The sequence below is a fragment of the Pteropus medius genome, unplaced genomic scaffold (assembly GCF_902729225.1).
Source record: "Pteropus medius unplaced genomic scaffold, Ma_sr-lr_union100, whole genome shotgun sequence".
In the NCBI taxonomy this organism is placed as follows: domain Eukaryota; kingdom Metazoa; phylum Chordata; class Mammalia; order Chiroptera; family Pteropodidae; genus Pteropus; species Pteropus medius.
Window position 1 is genome coordinate 2,764,859 of NW_024343578.1, and position 25,179 is coordinate 2,790,037.

Below are 25,179 nucleotides of genomic sequence, written 5' to 3' on the forward strand. Positions count from 1 at the left end.
ATGAGTACTCGCTATGAGCTAAGCACTTTACATAATCTCATTAATCCTCACAAAATGTTACATAGTCGGAATTATTATCAGCGCCATTTTACATGAGGAAACAAACATGAGAACAAGTAACTTGCCCAAGTTCATACAACTAATGGCAGAACTAACATGTGAATCTGGGTACAGTGCCCCATTAGGATGTAGGTTCCATAAGGGCAGGGAATTTTTGTCTGTTTTGTTCATTCGGTCACTTCTAGCCTAGTGCCTAAAAAAGGTCCTGATGTTTAAGAGGCACTCAAAAAATATTTGCTGAATAAACCAATGACTAAATATTGATTTCAAAGCCCCGTATCTTAATTATGTTACACACCACCTCCGCCCTCGTGGGTATGTTTGGGGAATGATGTAAATCACAGATGCTAAGGAGCTGTGCGAAGGCCGAAAGAGTAACCTCAGGTATTAATATCATCGTTTTCTCTTTTGAAATGTGAATAACATTGTATCTGGCAGCCACGACAAGTTTTTCCCTACTCTCAGAAGGTTTTTTGGATAAAGTTATTTTCAGGCAATCTGCTCATTTGATAGTTACTTTTGCTCTTTCAAATAAACATTTATTCTTTGGAATTGTTGCTTGTTTTTCAAGATAAATATAAATTTGCCCATTTCAAATAGAATCAACTCTGGCCAATCAGATTGTGGACATGATTGGCCCAGAAACAAAGAGAAGGTTTCTAAACTTTAATTAGCAGCCAAAGCAGAAACTCTGCCCCCACTGGCATGTCTCCGGATTGCCAAGTCCATAAAATACAGGGTGGTCTGATTTGCAGTCCTGAAGTCAGGTCATTTGGGGGCTTTAAAGACCAGTCATCTGCTTTAATAACAGTACAGCAATTAGCAGTGAACCCAGTTTGGGGGTGGGGGTGAGGAGGGAATAAGTCAGGTCTCTATATCTTTTCAAAGTTTCAGATGACAGGTTTCTCTCATTATCATAGTTTTTTTAATTCCTGTAACCTCCTGCAGCAAGGCTAAAGTTAAAAGTCTTCCTCCAAAACAAGTTCATAGCTTTACAAAAACAAAGAAAAAGGAAGAAAGAAAACCTCAAACTTTCCTGAAATGTAGCAGCCACAGGAATTTTCACCCCAAAGGCTTAGGAAAGTAATTTATGCAGGTGGTGACTTAAGATTGCTTTCAAGTATCAGTGTTTTGCAATGTACATTTATGGTTCTTTATCCCATTCTTCAGCAATGTCCTTGAAAACAGGTGAATAATGTCTCTCTCTCAATGCAGAGGAGCCTGAATCAGAGAGAGAAGGTGGCTGCCATTCCAGAAAGCCAGGAGTGAAAGAGGTCAGGGCTGGCTTCCACTCCTAAGAGTTAGGAGCCATTAGGAAAAGTCCCTCTTTTTCTCTGGGTCTTAGTTTCCCCTTCTGAAAATGAAAAAACTGGATTAAATGATCCAGAGACCCACCCCGTTTCCCATTCTAATATTGTGATTCTATTCTCTTCACCATCGGCCCCCACCCAAAAAGTACCATGTGCCATTTGATCCTAGATCGTTATTAAAAGTTTACCTCAAGACAGAAGAAAAGAGGCAAGGACTACTTAACCTAACACAAGTTAGAAGCACCCCATGGATGAGCACCCCATGTTCTTCTTCACAAAGCCTAACTGATAAGTCGAATGCCTGAAATATATGTTTATTGAAAAATTAGAAGTGTGGGATAAAAGTTGGCTCAGATCAATCTTTTCTAAACAGGGAATATCAGCTCTGTTAGACACATTGAGTCCTCCTGTGGGCACAGTATTAACAGCTAACATTTTAGAAATATCAATTACTTTCTTGATGTCTGTTATTAGGAGTCTTGACAAAAGCAAGAGGTCATAGTTGACTTGGAACGGAAAATCTATTGGATTGAGATACAGTCTACTCTGACTTTAATTTAGTGCATATTTTAGATTAATAACCTGATGTTCTAAAGTTTTTCATATTTAATGAGAAAAAAAGACTATGAGTCCAGTTCTACTTTAATTTCCTTGATGATTTTCTTTTACTTTTTAAATCACTATTGCTGCCAATTTACATATAATAAAATATACCCATTTAAAGCATATAATAAGATGAGTTTTAACAAAAGTGTGTAAGTCCAAGTAACAAACACCACGATCAAGATATAGAACATCTCCAGTATCTCCAACAGTTCCCTCATGCCCCTTTGCACTCATCCTGCCTCCAAGTACAGCCTTAGGTATCCACTGATTGATTGGCTGATTATCACTTAGGTTGTTTTTTTCCCTTTTCTTGAATCTTGCATAAACGAAATCATAAAGCATGTTTTCCTTTTTGTTTATCATCTTTTGCTCACCGTGTTCCTGAGTCATCCAAGTTGTTACATTTATCAGCAGTTCATTTCTTTTTAGTGTTGAGTGATATTCCATTCTATGAATAAACCACAGTGAGTTTATCTGTTCACTTGTTGATATTTGGGTTGTTTCCAGTTTTTCTCGATTATGAAATAAAGTCTCTTTGTGAACATGTATTTCCCCTTGTCTTGGATAAGTACCTAATAGTAGTACTGGTAATATGGTCATATGATTAGTGTATGATTCAATGATTCATACTGTAAGAAACTGGCAAACTTTTCCAAAATGATTGTACCATTTTCCATTTCTACGAGCAGTGTACAAGAGTTCCAGTTGTTCTACATTGTGGTTAACATTTGGTATCGTCAGTCTTACACTGAGTAATGCTAATAGCTATATAACTGCTGTTGTTGTGGCTTTAATTTCCATTTTTCTAATTTCTAATGATGAACATCTTCTCAGGTGCTTGTTGACCATTTACATATCTTCTTTTGTGAAGATCTGTTCAAAACTTTTGCCCATTTACATACTAGGTTGTCTTCCTACCACTAAGTTGTAAGAATTCTCTATATATTCTGAATACAAATCTTTTATATGTATTGTGAATATTTTTTCCCAATCTGTGCATTATTTTTCATTTTCTTTAAACTGACTTTTGAAGAAAAGTTTTAAATCTTGGTAAGGTCCAAAATTTCAGTTATTTCTTTTATGGCTAGTACTTTATGTGTCCTAAGAAATCTCTGCCTACCCCAATGTCATAAAGTTTTCTCCTAAAAATTGTATAGTTTGAGCTTTCACATATAGGTCTAGGATCCACTACAGTAATATTTGTATATAGCATGAGGAAAGAATCAAGCCTTTTATTTTTTTTATGGGTAAACAGTTGTTCTAGCACCATTTACTAAAAACAGTTTCCTTGACCTATTGAACTATTGTCTAAAATCAATTTTATGGGTCTATTTCTAGTCTCTCTATTGTTTCATTGATTTTTATGTCTACTCCTTATGCCAAAATCACTCTGTCCTGACGACTGTGCTTTATGGTAAGCCTTGAAACCAGATTTTAGCTTTGTTTTTAAAGATTTCTTTGGCTAGTCTAGAGTCTCTCTAATTTCTATATAAATTTTCAAATAAATTTGTCAATTTCTATGACAATCTTGCTGGGATTTAGATTAGGATTTGATCTATAGATTAATTTAGGAAGAACTGATATCTTAACAATAATGAGTCTTCTAATCCAAAAACATTGTCCATCATTCCATTTATTTAGGCCTTCTTTACTTTTTCTCGGCAAGGTTTAGTCATTTTCAGGGCACTACTCCTAAATACTTCAAGGTTTTTGGTGTAAATAGTAGTCTTTAAGTTTTCATATTCCAGTTGTTCATGACTAATACAGAGAAATTCACAGGCTTTTTCATACTGATCTTTTACCCAGAAACCTTGGTAAATTCATTCGGAAAACATAACTTTGATTTTAATCTTTTTAAATTCACTGAGACCTGCTTTATGGCCCAGAACTAGTCTCGCTTGGTGAATGTTCCATATGCACATGAAAAGAATGTGTATTCTGCTCTTGTTGGTGGAATGTTCTAAAAATGTCAAGTAAGTTGATGATGGACTGTTCAAATCCCTGTATTGTGAGTGATTTTCTGCCTATGTATTCTATCAACACTCCAAGAATATTAAAATATATAACTATAATTACAGATTTGTCAATTCCTTCTTTCAGTTCTAGAAGTTTTGGCTTTGTGTATTTGAAGCTTTGTTATTAGGCATATGTATTTAGAATCATTACATCTTCTTGATAAAATGATTCCTTTATCATTATGAAATGTTTCTCTTTATCCCTGATAATACTCCTTGTTCTGAATCTATTTTGTTGGATATTAGCATAGCCACTCTAGCTTCTTTTGATTAGTTTTTGCATGCTATGTATTTTTCTGTCTTTTTACTTAAAGTTTGTTTCTTATAAACACTATAGACTAGGAACTTGTTTTTTACATATAAAATCTGATGAACCCTGGATTTTAATAAGGATTTAGCTGGGTTTAAATCTGCCATCATGCTATTTCTTTTCTATTTGCTCTGTCCATTGTTCTTTTTTTCTTCTTCCTTGACTTTTTTGGATTGAGCTTTTTAAAAAAATTCCATTTTATCTCCAATACAGGCTTGTTGGCTATATCTCTTTATTTTTCTAGTGGCTCTTCTAGAGAAAATGTCAGCAAAAATTTTCTGTGAAGTGCCAGATAGTCCCTATTTTAGAATTTGCGGCCATAGAGTCCGTCACAACTACTCAACTTTGGCATCCTAACACCAAATAACCATGACATAAGTGAGTGTGACTGTCTCCCAATAAAATTTTATCTACCAAAACAGACAGCAAAATACTCTGTCAATGTGAAGCAGAGGGTGAGGGGAGGGAAGGGCAGTAAACCAGATTTGGTCTATGGGCTGAAGTTTGCCAGCCTGTGCTCGGGAGTTTACAATATGCATCTTTAACTTATCACAGTCTACCTTCAAATAATATTTTACTACTCCCCCTACTGTACAAGCACTTTATAATAGTATACACCTCTTTTCCCTTGTTCCTGTGCTTTGGCTATTGTCATATATTTTACTTTTATAGAAGTTACAAACCCCCAAAACATTGTTATTGGTTTTGTTTTAAATAATTTTTAAAAGATTTTAAAATGAGAAAAAAAATTTTAATATTTACCCATGCATTTACTCTTTCTGGCATTCATCATTCCTTGTGTATAGATCCACATTTCTATCTGGTATCACTTTCCTTCAGTGTGAAGAAATTTCTTTAACATTTGTTGAGGTGCAGGTCTACTAGTGATGAATTCTCAGCTTTGGTTTGTCTGAAGTGTTTTTTTTTTTTACTTCGATTTTTAAAGATATCTTCACTGAATAAGAATTCTAGCTTCCCTAGCACCCTAAAGACATCTCTCTAGTGTTTTCTGACTTGCACAGTTGCTCATGAGAAGTCTGTAATGTCTTTTTTCTCTGCTTTCAAGATTTCCTCTTTGTTTTTGAGCAATTTGATCATTATAATGTGCTTCGATGTAGCTTTCTTCATGTTTATTTTGCTTGGGCTTTGTTAAGCTTCCTGGCTTTATGAGCTCATATTTTCATCATATTTAGAAAATTTGGAGTCATTTCTTCAAATATTTTTTTCTGTCTTCCCTTTATATCCTCTCTTCTGGGACCTCAAATATATATAAACATATATATGCATATACATACATACATACACATACATACACACATACATACACATACATATATATATACATACATACACATTAGACCACTTGATTGCCCTAGAGGTCACCAAGGCAGTGTTCATTTTTCTTCTCCATCATTACTCTTTATGTTATTACTATGTCTTCAAGTTCCTTGATTTCTTTTCTTCTATTGTGTCAAATCTGTGGTTAAGTCAATCCAGAAAAAAATTTTTTTCATTTCAGATATATTTTTCAGCTCTCGAAGTCCCATTTGATTTTTCATGTTGTCCCATTGTAGTCATGCATTCCTTTAGTCCATAAACATATTTATAATAGCTGTTTTTAAAGTTCTGTAAGGTAGCTCTCTACTAATTCCATCACCTCTCGTCATTCCTATGTCTGTTTCTATTGATGGAATTTCTTCCTGGTTGTGGGTCACATTTCTTCATATGTCTAGAGATATTTGAATGGATGCTGGACACATTGATAAGTGTCTGGATTTTGTTGTCTTCCTTTAAAAAGTGTGGAATTACGTTTTGTCAGGCAATTAAGCTACTTGCATATCAGTTTCAGGCAGTCCTTATTCTAGAGCAGAGGTTAGCAAAACTTTTTTTTGTAAAGGGCCAGATATTTTAGCAAACATTTTAGGCTTTGTGGACCTACACTACTCAACTCGACTCCGCAAATAAATATGTGACTGTGTTACAACAAATTTTATTTACAAAATTTGGTGGCAGGCTGGATTTGGCCCGTTGGCCATAGTTTGCCAACCCCTGCACTAGAGCTAGTTTATCCCTACTACTAATGGCCCTTCTGGGGTCTCTGACAGTCCAGGGTGCTCAATGACAACTTTATATTCTGGTTGGTCTTCCCTAATAGTGTTCTTTTCCTGGCCTCATGGAATCTCACCCCATGTAATCAGAGCTTAGCCTGCAGCCAAACTCAAGAGGACCCCAAGGCATATACATAGAGCTCTTTCTCTCAAAGCTCCCTCACTTCTCACACTATGCCTCTCAAATTTCAGTCATCTCAGCCTCCCGGAACTCTTGTTTCTGTCTCAATTTAATGAGACCACCACACTCTGCTTGGTTCCCTGTCTTTGTGACATACTATAGTCTGAAAAATGTCTCCAGGCAGAAAGCCAAGGTGATTGCAGGGTAGGGGCGAAAGAAATTGAGCTAAGCATCTCCGTCCTCTAGCTGAACAGAAAGCCCAGGGTCAGGAGAAGCACAACAAGTTTATTCAAGAACCAAGAGATCTGAAAGGCTCCTGCTAGCCATTCCTTATTAGAATTCACCAAATACAGGAAGGTATGGTATATATCTACCACCTGTTCATTTTAGATGCACTATTTTTCAGTAATTCCTTAGATGCCAATGTGCTATGGTGGTTTTTGCAAAAGCTAAGTTTTTCCCCATAAGTCTAATTATCTCACTGGACTACTGTTTTGGATCATTTTTAACTTCCTAGGTTTGAAATGAAATTACAAGCTCAAAATTTATCCCACTCTCCCAATATCCAGCTGTATTAGTCTCCCATGAAAAGCCAAAGGATTCATGATAAAAGAATAATCCAAAAGAAAAGTCACCTTACTGAACTGTAAAAGGTAAGTGAACAAAGTCACAGAGATGGAAACAGAGGCCATTTAACAATCTCTCTCTATACTACCAAATATAATTTTAGGAGCAACCCATTTTATAGCTAGGTAACTAAGATTCTACAATGGAATATATCTCATTTTCCTGTGTGGGTATCTGGTCCAAAGACCTAGCATTCCTCTGACATTGATTCATTTTTCTCTTGCTGGCAACATTTCTAGGTGTGGAAGGACCAAAATAACTCAGGCCACTGTTTTGTATAACATTCTCCTTTAAATGAAACTGTTGGTGTCTTCTTCCTGTGACAAGATTTCAGGAGAATGCCTGCTTCTCTGCATTGTCTGGCTTATTTCATTTCAAGCCAGATATCTGACATTATTCAGACACTTGTTTTGTTATTTAAAATGGGATAGGAGCATGCCAAAGTTTTTTTCCCACAAGTCAGCAGAAAGAATTAATAGCTTTGCTTAAGGATGTTAAAGAACAGAGTACCTCACTGCTATAAGAATTTATTGCTTTTTTACTGTTTTGTTTTGTTTTGTTTTTTAACTTAACAAGGTGCTAAATATAAGAGCTCTACATATTTGACTCAAATCACCAGCAGGGCTGGCCTATTTGTGGAAACCAGAGGCCTTGTAAGATGAGCCCTCTCACACTAGGAGCTTAGACTTCCTCCTGTAACGGCCTTGCTGAAAAGGGGAGTGAAAACTATGAGGGAATTTCAAATCAGTTTTGCCCAGGCATTGACAGCAGCATCACCAGTCTTCAAAAAACTCCTGACAGGTTCTGACTGCAATCACTGACCTAAAGGGGTAACATAATCCCTCAAAAAACACTGTTTTCTGTTACCACCTCCAATTTTCCAAACATTTCCCCAAAATAAAAGAGACTTACCCTACTATTACTATAACAAAATCCAGTAAATTCCATCCATTCCTAACATAAGCATTAGGATGTAGCAATAATCCATATGCTATAATCTTCAAAAATGTCTCGACTGTAAAAATAATCAGGAAGGCATATTCTACTTTTTCCTGTGAAGAGAAACAAAGAAACAAAATGGGGTAGAGAAGAAGAAGAAGATAAAAAAAAATAGGGATTAGAATCAGTATCTCATATCCAAGCATTTTTCTCCAAGCAAAGTTTTATTATGAGAAATGGAACAATTAACACTGCACCTAGGCCAGGAAGGCATTTTAATTCTAACTGAATTTCTCATAAGCAACTAAGTGTAAAGCACTTTTCATTCTGGACTGCATGATTGCATTTTGCCACCTGTCCTGATGCATGTGCAATGAGTCTGCCTAGGACATAACAGGCATGTTTGTTATTTGCACACATTTGCAAAACGCAGCATGTTTTCCTCCTGAGATTGCCAAATCAGGCCCAGAAAAGCACGAGGGTACAACAAAGCTTCTAACAGAGGCTTTGAACAGAACGTCCTCTGGAAGAAAGGAAGACGTGTCCACTCTTGGGTTTACGTGTGACCTCTAAGTCAGGGTCAGCTTTATCACTGAGCAGCAAGGTGACCTTGGCAAGCCCCTCCTCCCCTCTGGATCTAAGTTTCCTCATCCACAGAGTCAAGGAGTTGAATTCAGGATGGCACACCCATTACCTGTTTATTGGCATGCCACTTCTCCAGGATGGCACTGCTGAGCTGTCACCACGCATGTTCCCAGAAGCCTGGGCTCAGCCTCCACACCTTTTTTCCTACCAGCCCCAGCAATCACTTCCATCTAATTGCTACAGACCTCCGAGACACTGTCCTGAGGCTAGATGGCTCTTAGAACCTCTCCGGTTCCAACTCATGCAATTCCATGAGTATAGAAAACACATCCATCAGCAGGTCTAAAAATTTTGACTCTTTTCTACTTTATAGTTTTTCTTGATACAGCTTCAGTTTTAATAGAAATATGTAGCAACTGGCATGTGTATGATTAATTTCACAAGAGGCATTCCCTGGCAGGAAGCTACTAAAATAATAACTAAATGAAAAATCATCAGTAATTAAACTTTTTCACATGGGCCATAAAGTCCTCTACTAATATTAATTCTACTCTGTGGGACCTGAGGAGAGTTACCAATATTAGGAAAATGGAAGTCATGGAATTCACTTATTAAGATGCCTAGTGTAAAAGGTCAAATAAATTTGGCCCAGGAAACAATGAGCACCTCTTCTGCCTGACAGGCCTCATATGAGGAGCCAGAATTAGAAAAATGTCTCCATTACGGTCCCTATCCTCAAAAGGTTTAGACTGGTAGGGAAGCGTGCAAATTTCTAACATGCACACAGAGAAGTCCCAAAAGAGGTAAGTGACAAAGAGCAAGCCTGCATCTTTCACCCTCTGATAAGACATAAAGGTCAGTCTACTTCTCCCCTGCAAGGATTTTGCTTTGCTATATGTGACTGCTATTTTGCCTAAGCCACCCTGGGCTCAAGCCATCTGCCTCCAGAGTACTGCCCCTCTGCTGCTGGCCAGCTCTAGTCCCCAGCTGAACTTCCGCATGTCTTGCCACTGCATCCTTCCTATTTACTACCAGAGAAACCATCCTCATTCTCAATTCCCCACTGGTCTTGCCGGAAAGCCAGGTCATCAATGTCAGGGACCATCCTTCCCTGGTCCCTGACATTCCTAACCTGCCCTCCAGAGTGCCCATTGATCCTCGGCACACCATCATAGCAGGCTAATAAATTGTTTTGTGGTATGAGTTAGCCAGAGTCAGTGTGTTTTCAATTTTAAAAGCCTAGCTCGATATGCACCCCTATGTTCACTGCAGCACTATTTACAATAGCCAATATATAGAAACAATCTAAGTATCCATCAATAGATGAATGAATAAATAAGATATGGTACATATATACAATGGAATATTACTCAGCAATAAAAAAGAATGAAATCTTGCGATTTGCAACAACAGACATGGACATAGAGGATATTATGCTGACTGAAATAAATTAAAGAGAGACAAATACCATATGATATAATTTATATGTGGAATCTAAAAAAACTAAAAAGAATAAACAAAACAAAAACAGACTCATAGAAAGAGAACAAACTGGTGGTTGCCACAGGGGAGGGTGGTAGGGCACTAGGTGGAATAAGAGATACAGAATTCCAGTTATAAAATAAATAAGCCAGGGGGATGCAGTGTACAGCACAAGGAATATAGTCAATAATATCGTAATAACTTTCCATGGTGACAGATGGTTACTAAACTTATCAAGATAATCACATCCTAAGATATATAAATGTGAAATCATTATGTTGCATACCTGAAACTAATATAATATTGTATTCCAATTATATTTTTATTTTTTAAAAAAATTTAAGCCTAGCTCTTCCTCAAGCTCCATATCCATGTCTCCTCTAGAGCTTCCAGGTCCTCTCCTGGAGCTGGCTCACCCCATGCATCCTACCCCTTCTGCCAGGCTGCAAAGACATTCCTTAACCAGACCCTCACCCCGACTCCCCTACCTGCCCCACCTCCAACATACAGCCAAGCACTCCAGGCTGGGGTGACAAGGCTTGTAAAATGCAGCCAGAGCAGCAGCGTGCATGATCCCTTCCTGCCACACACAGACCTCCAACAAACCCATTTACTCTCCATATTCCTTCAATCTCACAAACAAGGGCTCCTCTTCCTGTTCACTGCCATATCCTTGAGTGGGGTGCTGCCACGAGGTACACTCACACCGCTGTGTATGATCTGAGGAAAAGGTTCGACATTGCTACTGGGTAGGGAGGAGAGAGAGAGGAGGGCTTCCAAGAGGCAGTGACTTTAACGTTGAGAGCTAAAAGGAAGAGCAATTCTGTTGCTTTAAGCAGAAGCAAAAATCCCTGAAAATACCAATCAACTGTACTGCATTGAAATTAGACTCTGACCACCAAATGTAGATCAACGATATGTTTTCGAGACTTAGAGTTCTAAGGGAACAAGTTAGCTGAAAACAGCATGCTGTTTTTACAATTCTGCTTCTCTTTTTATCCTTTCCGCTTTATTTACTAGGCCAGATAGGGAAAAAAAAAGTCTTTTGCTGACATCAATATTCATAGCAGTTACATCTCTACATCAATACAGCGCTATACTTTTGGGGAGAAAAACAAGGCAAGGAACAGAGAGTACACCTACCAAACGCGGCTTGTTTTTCCTCTTTGGCTTTTATTTATAAACAATTTTGCCACAATAATGCAAGGACTATTAGTCTAACTGAATTGTTTAGGGTTCTTTTATCCCCTTCTCTTGTCCTCCTCTCTCTCCTTTTTAAAGAACTTGGTTTCTCTTTCAAAAATCCTCAGTGCATCACTTGATGGAATTGATTATAAGAAATACAACCTTGCTTTAATGGGATTCTTTATTACAGAGGTGCTACCATAATTGCCAACTAAGAACAATCACCGCCTGGAGAGCATGACAGATCAGTTTGCCTAGAAGCCAATGTCCTTCTGGTCCCCAATCCTACTATTAAAAAGGAGTCCTATAAAACAAATACGCCTCCACATTAAGCAAATGTAGTGTAAAAAAAAAAAATCCTGCAAAACAACCATTGGAAGGGGAGCTAATTATTTACTTCACAAAAGACTTGCTCATTTGAGAAAATAATGTTGAGTTAGTAATTTGAAAAAGGAAGCCACCAAGAAAGTCAGGTTACCGACTGGATGAGGTGGGAATGGGGACCCACCTAAAGGAGCCTGTGAGATGTCGCACAGAGAAGATATGGAGTCTGTGGCCAGGATAGAGAGCATGGAGGAAGAAACAGTAGCAAGGATGAAGGAAAGGGATGGCTGAAAAGAGGCAAGCGAGAACCATCCAGAACTGGACATGAAATGAAGTGTCCCCTGGGCAGAGGCTGTACCTTAAAGCTCTATACCAGGCTAAACAAAAAGAGTAAATGATTCCTCCACCCTCAGTCCCTGCATTTGCCAGGCAGAGTCACGTGCCTGCGGCACCCACTCAGCCACCAGCAGGGATTCCTCTCACTGACGGGGGATCCCTGGGTGGGCAGGGCTAGTCAAACACCTTTTTAAGAAACAACCAGTTATATGGATGAATGTCCCACCATGATACCTCAAGCCACGAGAGGAATATAGAGGCTTGATATCTAATTCTGAAATCTGATTTATCTTCTTTAAACAGTGACGTGTCACCAAACAGGAGAGGCTCTAAACCAGCAGTCTCTAAACCAGTCAATTCTACACAAAACCTTGAGAAACAGAAACTGCAACTATCAGGGAGTGGGAGATGCCAGGATCCTTAACTTGGTTGCACTTGAACTTATCTGATCCTTGTACTTGGTTGTCAGCTCTCCTATTCTCAAGGTTCCTTTTACTAGTGCTGTAGTATGAACATCTATCTATCTATCTGACTATCCAGCTTACCAGCCAACCCTGAGCACCTGGGTCCTCCTCATAATACTGATCCTTCACAGAACTCCCAACTTGCTAGCGAAAGGTCAACAAAGGCTTGATAAGCCAGGTATGATTCATCTCTATGTTTTGCTCATCTCCCACATGCCCAAGTCTTTGGAATGGTCTCCTGGCTTATACCCTGGCAGTAGCTGCTCTCTCCCATAGAGATACACATCCCTTCTGTGTCCTGCAGTCCTAGGCTCCCCATTGGCAGGGACCATCTCTTACTGTCTTTGTAACCCTAGCACCTAGCACCACATTGGGCATAAAGTACTCATAGGTGCTAACAGGAAGTAGAAAAGAAAAAAAAAAGGAGGGAAGGAATAAAACAACAGAACTGGAATCAAATGGGGGGCTATAAAAACATGAGGTTTTGTGATCTTCAGATATGTATTGAAAAGCAAAACAAGTAGGGAGGAATCTAAGTTACCATAAACTCTTTCTAGATTAAGCCTGGAATAAATGGTCAGACTGCTGAGATAATAGCTTCTCACTTCTCACCTGACCCTCCCTTTCAATCCCAACCTGAGCCCCCTGGGTAAGGTCCTCATCCCTCCCCGCTTCTCTAGTTTCCCCTCCTCACAGCTCTCCTGTGAGAGCCTCCACTCCAGCGGATGAGCCAACCTGTTCCTTCCCACATATGCTGGATTCTTTCCCTCCTCCATGCCTTTGCCCACTCTGCTTCACCCATATACTACACTTACCCCACATATGGAAACACCCCTCTTCAGAGTGAGCACACAGCTTTGACATAGGGCTAAAGCAAGCCCAGCGCAGGTGACTGGAAGGAATATGGGGCTTGGAGCTATGCTGTTTTCCGCTAATCCTGACTCAGACACTGATTCAGGTCCACATCCCTCTTTCCAGAATGGTTTCCCCCACATCGCTTTTTCATCAGGTTAAGTTCTACTTTTCCTTCAAGGCTCAGCTAAAATGACATTTTCTCAGAGAAACTATTGCCGACTTCCTAGGCAAAATTAGGGCCTGCTGTTAGATGCTGTCCAAACTCCTTACACTTCTTCATAGCCTTATTCGCAATAGAAGTTTTAAAAATTTTTTAAATTATCTCTTCAATATTTGTCTCCCCTATAAATGATAATTTCTCTAAGATCAGAGACCATTTCTATTTCATGATTCATTATACATCCAAGACCTGTCACCAAAAAATAGCTACTCAATATTTATAAAAGCATAAATGGGCAAAATGAATGGTTTTGACCAAACATTACTCAATGTCCCTTCCTGCTACAAAGTTTCATAATTGTTTTAATCTTCTCGGGTTGCCATAACAAAATACCATAGATTAGGTGGCTTAAACAACAGAGATTTATTTTTCACAGTTCTGAAGGCTGGGAAGTCCAAGATGAAGGTGCTGGCTGATTTGGCATCTGGTGAGAGCTCACCCTGGCTTGCAAAGGGCTGACTTCTCATTATGTCCTCATCTGTACTTTCCCTGGTACATGTATGTATAAAGAGAGAAAGAGAGAGAGAGAGATCTCTTGCTCTTCTTATAAGGGCACTAATCCCATCATAAAGGCCCCATCTCTAAATGCTATCATGTTAGGAGTGGGGCTTAAACATATAAATTTGGGAGGATGTAAACATTCAGTTCATAGCAATAATACAAGGGCCCCTTGGCTTTGCCATGCTCCAGGAAACCATCCATGACTAAATGTCAGGGAAACGCCTCTGAGCGAGGCATTGTGCTCCCTAACTACAGCCCCCGCTGCTCACGATGGTGGGGCAACAGTATCCAGTCAGAGGGAGAAGCATGCCCAAAGGCAAATCAGTCAAGGGTGAGGAACAGCCCAGAGCAGTGGGAGTGAGGGGCAGGTGGGATGGGACAGGGCAAGGCTGAGTGGGCAGCTCGAGGAAGGCCATGAAAAGCCTCGTGTGCCAGGCTGTGGGGCTTGGCCTTCATGTCTTGTCTGTAAAGTGAGCAGACTGAATCAGATGAGCACTTGCAGCTATAAAACTCAACTCTGTGTCTGTTGAGCTAAGTCCACATACAGGCTTCAGAGGGAGGTCTGTGAGGCCAGAGACCCCAGGAAGACAGCCAACCAATAGCAGTAGCTATTTTGTCAAATGGCTGAGTCACCTGAGGTCACCAGCACATTCGGGCCAGGCTTGCTGAGAGACCTCTCCCTCATTTCAGAGGGTGACTGGGGGAACCACAGAGCTACTATTACAGGGTTTCAATAAGTGACTCAATCGCTAGTATGGCTCTGGTGGGTGAACCACAGGAAGATAACCAGCAGGTGGGCCTTGGCTCAGAGCTGCTTAGATGTAAGCACAGGTCATTTTTCTCTCTGCAGGTATTAATGAAGTATGTACTTAACAAGCCTCCAATAGGTAGATTAACACCATATTTACATGAAGAAACTGGCTAAAATAGTCATTTTGCCTTAGTTTTTCTTTAGCTTTAGTTTAAAAATACAAATTTTAGATGACACTTGTGTCCTAAGTCCAATTCTAGTCTGTACAGATGGGTCACCCTGGTTGAGTCATTTACCCCTTCTGCTTCTCAGTTTCCTCTTCTACAAAACAAGGATAAACACCTTACCCACCCAGGTTACAGTGAAAATCAGACTACGCAGAGGTGAGAAAGAGCTTGGCAACTGTCAAACACTTTACAATCAAGGGCTGCCCGCAACATAGCAGGACGGAGGCGAGACAGCACTCCCAGCCCTGAGAGGGGGATCTGCAAACTCCCTGAAGAGGTTTCTCCTGAGACCTCACGACAGTCCACTGACTCCATGACCACCCAGGTAGGGAGGGTTACTGCCCAGGATATCACCCAGAATGTACCCCGAAATGACAAATGGAAGGGGACAGCACAGTGGCCTGGAAGACCACTCTATGGAGACCAGCTTCAAAGACATCTGGTCAGTGGGAAGAGGACAGCATCATGTCTGGGGCAGAGGAGGCTGACAGGGCACTGGCTCTGGATGTGGCCTCCTCACCCACAGAGCAGAGGCAGCTGCTACTTTGCTGTCAAGGCTAAAACAAGCAGCTTGGGTGGGTGGCTAATTATGGTTCTTGCCCCCTCCCCTCCCCCAGCAAAATTCTCAGGGTAAGGGCACCCTGACTCTCCTTCAAGACTTGCTCCTTCTCTGCTCTCAGTCCAGGGGTTACAGGGGTTTGCATATGGCCCAGGTTACTGGTTCAGGGATAAGCGTGTGCCAACCAGGTTCAGTCAGAGCTAACCCTGGGATTTTCACTTCGGCAACTAGGCAAGATGTTTTGTCTCTAGCTGGACTTAGCTCTGAGATGAAGAGCCAACACAAACAGAAGCCAAGCCAAAAAATGGGGGGTGGGGAGGGAGAGTGTCATACAGAAAGAGAAACAGACAGAGGCAAGCATCTGGCTCTGATGCCTTTGTATGAGCACCTGGGTCAAGCTAAACCTGAGGCCAAATTCTGTCCCCTACCTTGGGCTGTTCAGTTACAAAATCCAATAAATCGAGCCATTTTAGATTGGGGTTTTGGTCAACTGCAAACAAAAGAATCCTAACTAAATACATGGGGCCTACAGGACCACTCTGCTTCTCTGAAAGTTGAAGCATCAAAGAGAATCTTCAGCAACTCCTCATTTCTCAAAAGATTCAACTCCTTTGACGATTCCCTTTGACCCACAGGCTTAGGCTTGGGGATGGTTCTCTACATGTAGGACCCACGAGCCCTGAAAGTCATCGCCTCTGGGAATTTGTCTAGACTCAGCTTTCCAAACTGCCTCCTTCAATCTCATCCATTTCCTGTTGCCGTCTGCAATTCCAGCTGGCTTCCTGGACTCTACACGCTCCTGTTAACTTGATGCCTCAGACTTGCCTTGCTTCCTATGCTGCCCATCTCGGACATAAACTCTGAGTTCCCTTGGTAGTGGGTGCATTTTGTGGTCGGCAGCCACATACTTCTTCACTCAGCTTCAGTGCAAAGGTACTGTTCACCTCCACCCCACGTGGCTTGGCAGTTCATGCACCCTACTTTAGTTTAAATCAAAAACGTTCACTAGGTATTTACTCCATCCCAGGTGCAGTCCTGAGCATGGGGACTTGAAGATGACTAAGACATTGTCCATGACCTGAAGGGGGACATCAGATACATACATAAAAAATTTCAAGACGCAGCAGAAAACAATCAAAGCTAAAGCAGAGTACAGGGGATCTCCATCGGGGAGATGGGGGATGGAGGAACTATCTGCGTCTGTAGCTTTTGGGAAAACTTCCTAAAAAGCATAAGACTATAACACATCTAAATTCCTCCATCTGGCATCCCCAAAGAACTCTACAATCTGTGTTCTACCTACCAACAACTCCAGCAGGTACAGGTCCCCGCCCTACCTGATGCCCCTTTCCTTCTCTGCATCTCCCTCTGATGGGCTTCAGCCCATCAGTTCCCATAATGTCCTGCATACATGTCATACTCACTGGAACCTCTGGTCTTTGTGACTGCTCTCCTCTATGACTGAAAGCACCTCTTCTGTTTATCTAAATCCTCTTCCACCCTTTCAGGGAAGACTAGGGAGTTTTATTTCCTCTGAGATTATTCTGCCCCCTCTTTTGCAAGCCCGATATACTTATCAAGGAGGAAAAGAGACGGCCATGTGCCTGCTGCCTCTGCTCCCCAGGCACCCCTGCAGCAGCCATCACTTGCCATTCATCAGCTGGCACTCCTCCCACTGCACCCTAATGCAGTTTCACAAGGTGCCCAGGCAGGCATCACCACTGATCAGAGTGGGCACGTGAGTCAAAACAGTTTGCTGCCTCAGAGTTAAAAGTTGCACCACATGTTTGACATTTAATCATGAAAGTAAATCATAACAGCAAACATTTGAGTACCAACTATATACTGGCCTTGAAAGAAAGCAGAGCAGGGCAACGCACTGCCCTGTGTTCAGGAGCTCCTAGTTGGTCTAGTTGGGAAGGTAAACCTACTGAATGTGTTGTCACATGTTATTTGTAGATTATCACTACCTTAAGGACAGAACCATTGCATCTACCTCTGCGGAATGCTCTCACTGTACCAAACAGAGAACTGAGCACTTAGCCTCAATAAATACCAAGATGGTATCATCCACAAAAAAGGAAAAACACAGCCAAGGCTGCATTCCTAAGCACATGGGCTGAGACTTTATGTCACTGTAAGGGAACCCTAAAAGCAGTCAGTTCTAATATGCAGACCAGAATCCCATTCACCTTCTCTTAGTCGGAGTCACAGAGTTATGCTTTCTTTCTAAATGGTGTGAGGCCTTTACGTCCCATTCCGACAGATCAAGTCAAGGGAGATGGTGTTAGGAGTATGTGCCCTACGTGTGGTTGATCAAAGCAGCTCAATGCCTCCCTGAAATCTGTGGGGCCCGGCCCACGTGACAACTGGCAAACACCCATCGTTTTAAAAAAGAAGTCTTTTCTTAGCATTGGTTAGTTCACATGGCATGAGCCAAATGCTCCAATATGTCTACCTCCCTGGCTGAAAAGAAATAAGCAAATATTTCAAAATGGCAGGAACTGAGTAAGTTTAAAACAAACATTTTGACAAGAAAGCACTTACTCCTTTTCTTCATTAACAGAGCAAACAAAAGAAAAGCATTTCAAATCTGTATATGGTTAAATTCCGAGATCCGAATTGTAAATGCAGTCTCATCTCAGTCCCCTGTAAACATACCACGCGCACACCTGGACATAGCACTTGGGTGAAAGAAACACTTTCCAATCTCTTAGCAATTCTCTAAGCGACAGAGTAGGAAAGGCAGAGACGAGGTCTTTACTTACTTTCACACGTCAGGGTCACAGACACTAAGTTACTTCTGACCACAATCAAAAGGAAAAACAGCAGCAACCATGACCTCTGGTTTGAGGAGTCACAACCACACCCACCTTGCATGGAACCATACCTCCATGCTGGTCCCACACCTACCAAATCTCACCTGGGCTTCTGCGTTGTTCCACCTAAGACACACCACGATCATGTCAGCCTAGGATCACTAGACAACTTCTACTGAGCAACCTGAGATGCACCTTGGAGGGCATAGCTGCTGACTATGTAAGTGTTAGTACCTGGTGGCTCCCATTTAAGAACGATTGCAGTTCTGGTGCTCAGAGTACTTTCACCTTCCACAGGGGAGGCAAAGAGCCTGGGGTCAGGTTCTGGCTCTTCCAATACTGGCTCTGTGGACTTAGGCAAGTGACTTTACCCCTCCTCACCACAGCTTCCTCATCTTAAAATGAGAATAAGAAAGGCAGAAAAAGCCCAGGTTTGTTCTGAGTGTGAATGAGGCAACACGGTTAAAACACGTGAGCCAGAGTCTGCGTGTAGCACGCTGCCATGGACATGGGCTCATTTTACTGTTGTGTCTTCATAACACACCCTGCACTGGCCACTACCACAGATAGCACAGGGCCTGCACACAGCAACTGCTAAGAACCCACTAAGCTAGCGCTGGGATCACAGTGACTCACTGCCAACCCTGTAGGTCTACGCGCCCCCAGGGCAGAATTCCCCCACGGGGGCCCTGCCTGGATTAGCGCTGGCTACACTGTGAGGGAGAGATGTCTCATCTGTACCTGTCCTACACCTCCCTGGACTGTCTAGCCAAGTCCATCTGGCCTACCGTAGATAGAACAGTCAGATGAACTAGGGCCCAGCTCCCAGACCCTGAGTTACCACCCTTCCTTCTCTGTGAAAATAAAAAAGGATACATCTGTGGGTCAGTGGGGAGCAGGTGGTATTCATCTCACCAGCCGTTACTCCCACCATAAAAACCACTGTGCTGAGATCACAGGAACATAGATCATCTATTCCTTAACAAATTTATGAACCAAAGTTTAAAAATACATAAAGTATGAAGTCCATAATTGAGATAAAGTGTTTGATACATTTACTCAGAAGAGTATTAACTTCATGCCTATAACTCACTGTCGTTTTAGTACTAGAAAGTAAAATTAACTTAGAAGACATTCGGCGGCTTAAAAACCAGGCACTACCCAACTATAGCCCTGAAGCGGAAATCAATACACAAGTCAATGAGCAGAACTGAGTCTCTGCCAACCCACTGTGAGCTGGGGAAGCACCATTTGCATTGATCTGGTCCTGCCAGTCAAACCTCTCCTTCATCTTTCACCACCTCCCAGAGGCCGGAGGGAGGGCTCTGCCCCACCCCCAGAGCAGCAATTCCATCCCTAGGGAACCGGGTGGTTCCAGAACCTGTATCAGAGGATTCTACTTAGTCAGATGGCTAAGGCTAGTTAAAAATCTCTACTTTTCTATTAAAGTAAATTTTGATTTGATTTGATACCTACCTTGAGAAAAGGAATACTAGATGGCTATTAAAAAGGCAGTGGCAGGTCTATATTAAGAGCAGGAAAGGATGTCTCTGATACATTACTACAGGAACAGTATGAATAATGTGAATGAATAAATAGCGGGTTCCCCTTGATGTCTGAAAAGATCTCTTCCTAAGCCAGTCTACAGCACACTCAAAAGTGAAGATGCCTGCCTCTGAGAGCAAGGTCATGGGGCACTTTCTATCTCTACTTTTAGGTATCTCTGATTTGTGTGAGCTTTTCTTATTGAGCATCTTTTATTAAAAGCAGCTGAAACTCTAAATATTTACAACAAAAGGTGAGAAAAATAAACTAACAAGGAAAAGGAAACAGGAATAAGACCATTACACAGATGTACACTGTGAAGACATTTTTTAATGTCTCTGAGATTTCTAATAACTAATGTGAAAAAGGGAAATCAGATCAGTGACACAAGTTGCCTTATCTTTTGAAGGAAATTGTTTCTCGGCACAGAAAAATATTTCTCTAGAGGATTTGCACAGAGAGTAGAATCAGTTGACAATACGAATTGAGCACCAATTATAGGAAGTAGAATAGTATTTTCCCGTCTTCATGGAATTTATACTGTAATGGAAAAGAGAGGACTTTTAAAATAGAACACATACAGAATTGTGTAGGTTACATCCAGCAATTTTTGGAAAATGAAATAAAATAGAAAATACCAAAATGCATAGAAAATATCAGAATTTAGTAAGAGTATTTTTTCATCAAACTCATGTTTCAAATGACACATGTATGTTAAGGAGTTACAATGTAAAATGTATCTACTACTGTTGGTCAAGGTAAAAAAAAAAAAAAAAAAGGAAGGAAATTGAAAAACATAGCTCCAAAAACCAACAATCTGGACCCACCAGTGGACACCAGTGGGGATAAATACCCACTCTCTTACTCTCACGCTTGCTCACGCACATTCTCTCTCACACATGAACACGCACACACATCCACGAAACACCTTAAGTTACAAGATATTTAAAGAATCCTTCACGGTGTGCAGAGCCAAATCCCCCCCACCCCCTCAAAAAAACACAATCCTAATTGTCAGAAAGAGCCAACCCAGGAGCTGGGGGATGGAGGCTCATTTTCTGGGGCTGGTTTCTAGAGGAAGAACTTAAGCTCCAGGTAAGGAAACAGACTCAGGCCAGGGTCAGGCAGTGACTTCCATGCCCGTCCCAGGAGATCACGTGAGGCCATCTTGGGAGTCAGCTCTCTCTAGGGTCACCTGGACAGGGAGGAGAGGAAAATGGGTGAGACCAAGATGAGAGTTTTCATGGGAAGGAGAAGATTATGCTTGCAGTGGGGCACCGAAGGCAGAAGGGAGGATAGGGTGGGGAAAAGCACCAAACTAAAGGCTTTGAAACTCAGAGCCAGAGTGCCCACATAGAAGGCACTCACTCCAGAGACCCAGCAGCACTGTCCGATGGAGAAACTGAAACCAGGGAGGGGAAGGGCAGCACCAGCACGCCGAGTACCTGGAGGCAGGAAAACAGCATCCAGCCCCTGGGAACTGGGCACGGAAAAGAGGGAAAGTGTCCAGCAGACTTGATCTACCTGACAGCCTGCCCATCTTCCCTGATCTACCTCGAGTCCACGTGGGCAATGGCTCGTAAAAATTCCAGGACAGAAAGTGAAATGATGCCCCCACTGGGCCAGCATGTCAGAGAGAAGGACAGGGAATATGGAGGCATCTGAAGACCTGGGCTATGGGTCCCCACCCGAGAATGGAGCTTACAGGCCAGGCAGGCTCCAGAGATGCTGCATGTTCCTCTGGCAGCCATGGGGCTGCTTGCAGCTAGGCACAAACACCTCTTAGCTGTCAGAGTAAGGGGCATCTAATTCACAAGGAGCAGTGAAGGAAAAAAAGGGTCGTCTCCTCTTATCTAACTGCTTTATGGAAAAGGTGGTCAGCTAGAATAAACGGCTCTCAGCTTGGCAGGCTCTACAGAGCCTGAGGCTGTCGTTTTAAAGCATGTTTCTGTATCTTCATTCACTAAATGAGATGAATTCTTCCCTCGGCTTTCTTCAGACTGTGAAGCGACCTCCCAAAAGAACAATCTTTTAAGGATGCACAGATTGTGGGGGATGAAGAACATGTTCAAAGCCTGGTTCTGCCCCTCACCAGCCCTAGGGACCAGCTGTGTTGCCCCAGGGAAAGCACCGAAATTCTCAAGCAGCAGTTCCCTCACCCTCTCACTGGGGTCGCCAACAGCAACCTGGGGGAATTAAGGATTAACAGTGATGGCAGGAAATGCCTGGCACATGGTTCGCTCTAAATATAGTGGCTGTTGTCACCATGGTGGTTGTGTCGTGAATGTTACACAAATGGGTCTCCACAAGCTCTGGACTGGAAATGGGCAGAGGACCTCTTACCAATCAAAGGAGAGGTTCCGTAAAGTGATGAAATCATCCTACTCAGCTTCACTTTACATTGCCACACTGCTGAGACCCAAGGGGACACACCGAGCACACCCCCCAACCAACATTTATATCCTATGACAAAAAAATAGTATCGAAAGCTCAGAGAAACTCAAAAAGAATCATAAATAAACAAGCATTTTGAAATCACAACCACTGAAGTCCTGTTTGGCTAGCTGATAGCTCAAAACTACATCCATCCTTTTAATTCAAGCACAGATAGATGTCTTTTTTTAATGGTTTCATGATCACTAAGATCAAACACCATTTTAATAATGATCAGTGTTGAAAAAGGCAAAAGGCTCAATCATAACTGCCTCAATTCAAAATTCATTAACACTCTGTGACCAGCTGAAATCACTACACTGCAGCTCTATACTTCATAAATGAACCTAAGAGAATTGGCAAGCTGCTTGATTTCTATACTCTGTATTTTGAAACTTACTTTATATGTCAGTATAGTTCATGTCCCATAGTCACTTCCCCATGAATTTAGTGTTCAGGCAAACTCATATCATTAGGATAACTTGGAGACATCTAAATATGAAGAATCCATGAAAGCTTAACTGTTAAAGAGATGCTATTTTCTAAATATCTAGGTTCATTATTTATAAAACATCCTAGTGGGTTAGGATAAAATGGAGCAAACAAATACAGGTTTTCCTTTAATTACAGTCTAATGTTGGTGAATCAGACCTCAAATGTCTGGAAATTGCTACTTTCTACAACTTGTGATTCTGCTCAAATGCCGAACTTAAAAAAAAAAAATCCAAACCCAGAACAAATAGTTCAACTGTAACATTCAATCTTGTTTTTTTTTTACAGCTCAGACATATGAGAGCAGAAAGAGAAAGATGTGAGATAAGACTTAGCCTCAGTATGACCAGTAAAAGGTAAAAAGATGAGTTCTGAAAAATAAGCAGCTGGATCACCCCTGCAGGGCCTACACTCTACTAGTCTGCCACTGACTTTTAAACAACCACACATCCATTAAGCCAGAATAAGGAAACTGAAATCTAGCTGGATGACTTCTGGCTACCAGTCCTATGCTGGGTAGCACAGTGTATTTGGAGTCAGTTTGGGTTCAAAGTTTCCTCTTGATCCAGCTCCATGACCTTGCACGCACACTTCGCCCTTCTGAGCCTTGGATTCCTAATCAGTGAAAGCATTGCTGAAGAACTGAGATAATGTGTAATGCCCAGCACATAGTATGCACACAATAAATGGTTATTATACTGGGAACTGAGGGTAGAAGTTCACGTCTTCACCTCTTTCTAATACAGGAGAAGCTTTCTAAATTGATGTCCTTTTAACCAACTTGTCAAATGAACAGATATGCTTTGTTCCTTCTGGGTGAAAGATAATGACCGATGCCCATGCCATACTGAACTCATGTGTCTCCTAGGTTAATTTCTAGAAAGCTTATACATTTTGTTCTCAACAGTTGAATAATATGCTTACCAAGAATTGGCTATGTGCGTTCCCCAGTTTATAGCTGGTGGATTTGTTACTGTAACAACCTAACTTAATTGAATGCTGCTTGAAATGATGAGATATGAGTGCAAAAAAGAGCTGTTGCTTCCATAAAAATAGTACTTCCTTTCAAAGTACTGGATAAGGAGTGTTAAACGTTTTGTTGTGGAATAGATATGGGCGAGATGACTGCCAAAGATAAAGGAAAAACCATAAACTTTTAGAATTGCTCTCAGCTTTCTTTTCATGTATCTTTAGTTTATTCTATTTTTAAATAAAACACAACTGGAAACTGTAGGTACACAATAGATGTAGTTTATGCGAGAAAGAAAATAAATGCTCTGAACTGTAGATGCATAATACTCAAAAAAAAAAAAAGCCTTTGGCCCTACTCCAAAAGATTGGCAATGAATGTCCAGTTATATATTCTAGGTCAAAATCAGCTTCAACGTGTGTTTCTGTCTTTTTTAATGAGTCTCTCTATAACAGACTTTTTAGAATAACCAACTTATCAGGCCAGATATAAAGGCAGATACAACAGGAAGCCAGAGAGACTAACCAGGGCTCACTTTGTCCTCAGTTCCTACGTGAGGCCTAGCATCTGACTATGCTCGCCATGAGCCTGTCTCTAGAAACTGCATAATAGAGTGCAAATGGAATGTCAGTCGGCCGTGAATATGTATTTAAATAAATATCATATTGCTCTTATGACGATTTGTGATATACCGGTAGAGTACCAAGTACTCCCACCTAGGTACTTGGATATGATGTTAACGAACTTTGCAAAGTTGAATACTATGTCACTACCTCTGTCCTCTTAGTGTGCCAGAGTAGGGAAAAATGCTTAACATGTGTGTGTGTGTGTGTGTGTGTGTGTGTGTGTGTGTGTGTGTGTGTGTGTGTGTCTGTGTCTGTCTGTCTGTCTGTCTGTGTAAGGTAGCAACAAGCAGCATTACCTGCTGGGGCAAGGAAGAAAAAGGAGGGAGGCAATGTGTGTGAGCATGAGTGAGAGCATTCAAGCAAGAAAGACCTGCACACAGGAGAGGAGGGTGGCAGCCACTGGTGGAAATGCACAACCGGTTAGAGTTCCCCAGAAAATCACGCAGGTCCCGACTGCTAACTCCTGACCTAAACCATGATTTTCTTTCATTCTACATTTTATTGTTTGATACGCAGTTCCTGAGCACCTGCTGTGTGTGAGGTAGAGTGAAGAAGAGAAGGTTCTTTCTCGGGAGTCTACATAAATTTCTGCAGATATGAATACTTTCTTCGAGGAAGGCTGAAGACCAGCCTAACCTCACTTCCTAGTTAATGGTCAACTGGAGAAGAGTCGTGTTGGCATAAAGGCGTTGAGGCAAGCAGAGCTACC

General features: G+C 41.4%; 1 protein-coding gene across 5 annotated transcripts in view; it reads right to left on the bottom strand.

Moving 5' to 3' along the window:
• The window catches only part of CACNA1D (calcium voltage-gated channel subunit alpha1 D), a 299,481-nt gene that overhangs the window by 144,353 nt on the left and 129,949 nt on the right, over nucleotides 1-25,179 (bottom strand). For all 5 annotated transcript variants that reach the window (XM_039867427.1, XM_039867426.1, XM_039867431.1 and 2 more), the window contains exon 4: nucleotides 8,070-8,209. In XM_039867427.1, coding sequence (XP_039723361.1) covers nucleotides 8,070-8,209 — 140 coding nt within the window. The remainder of the gene's footprint in view (nucleotides 1-8,069; nucleotides 8,210-25,179) is intronic.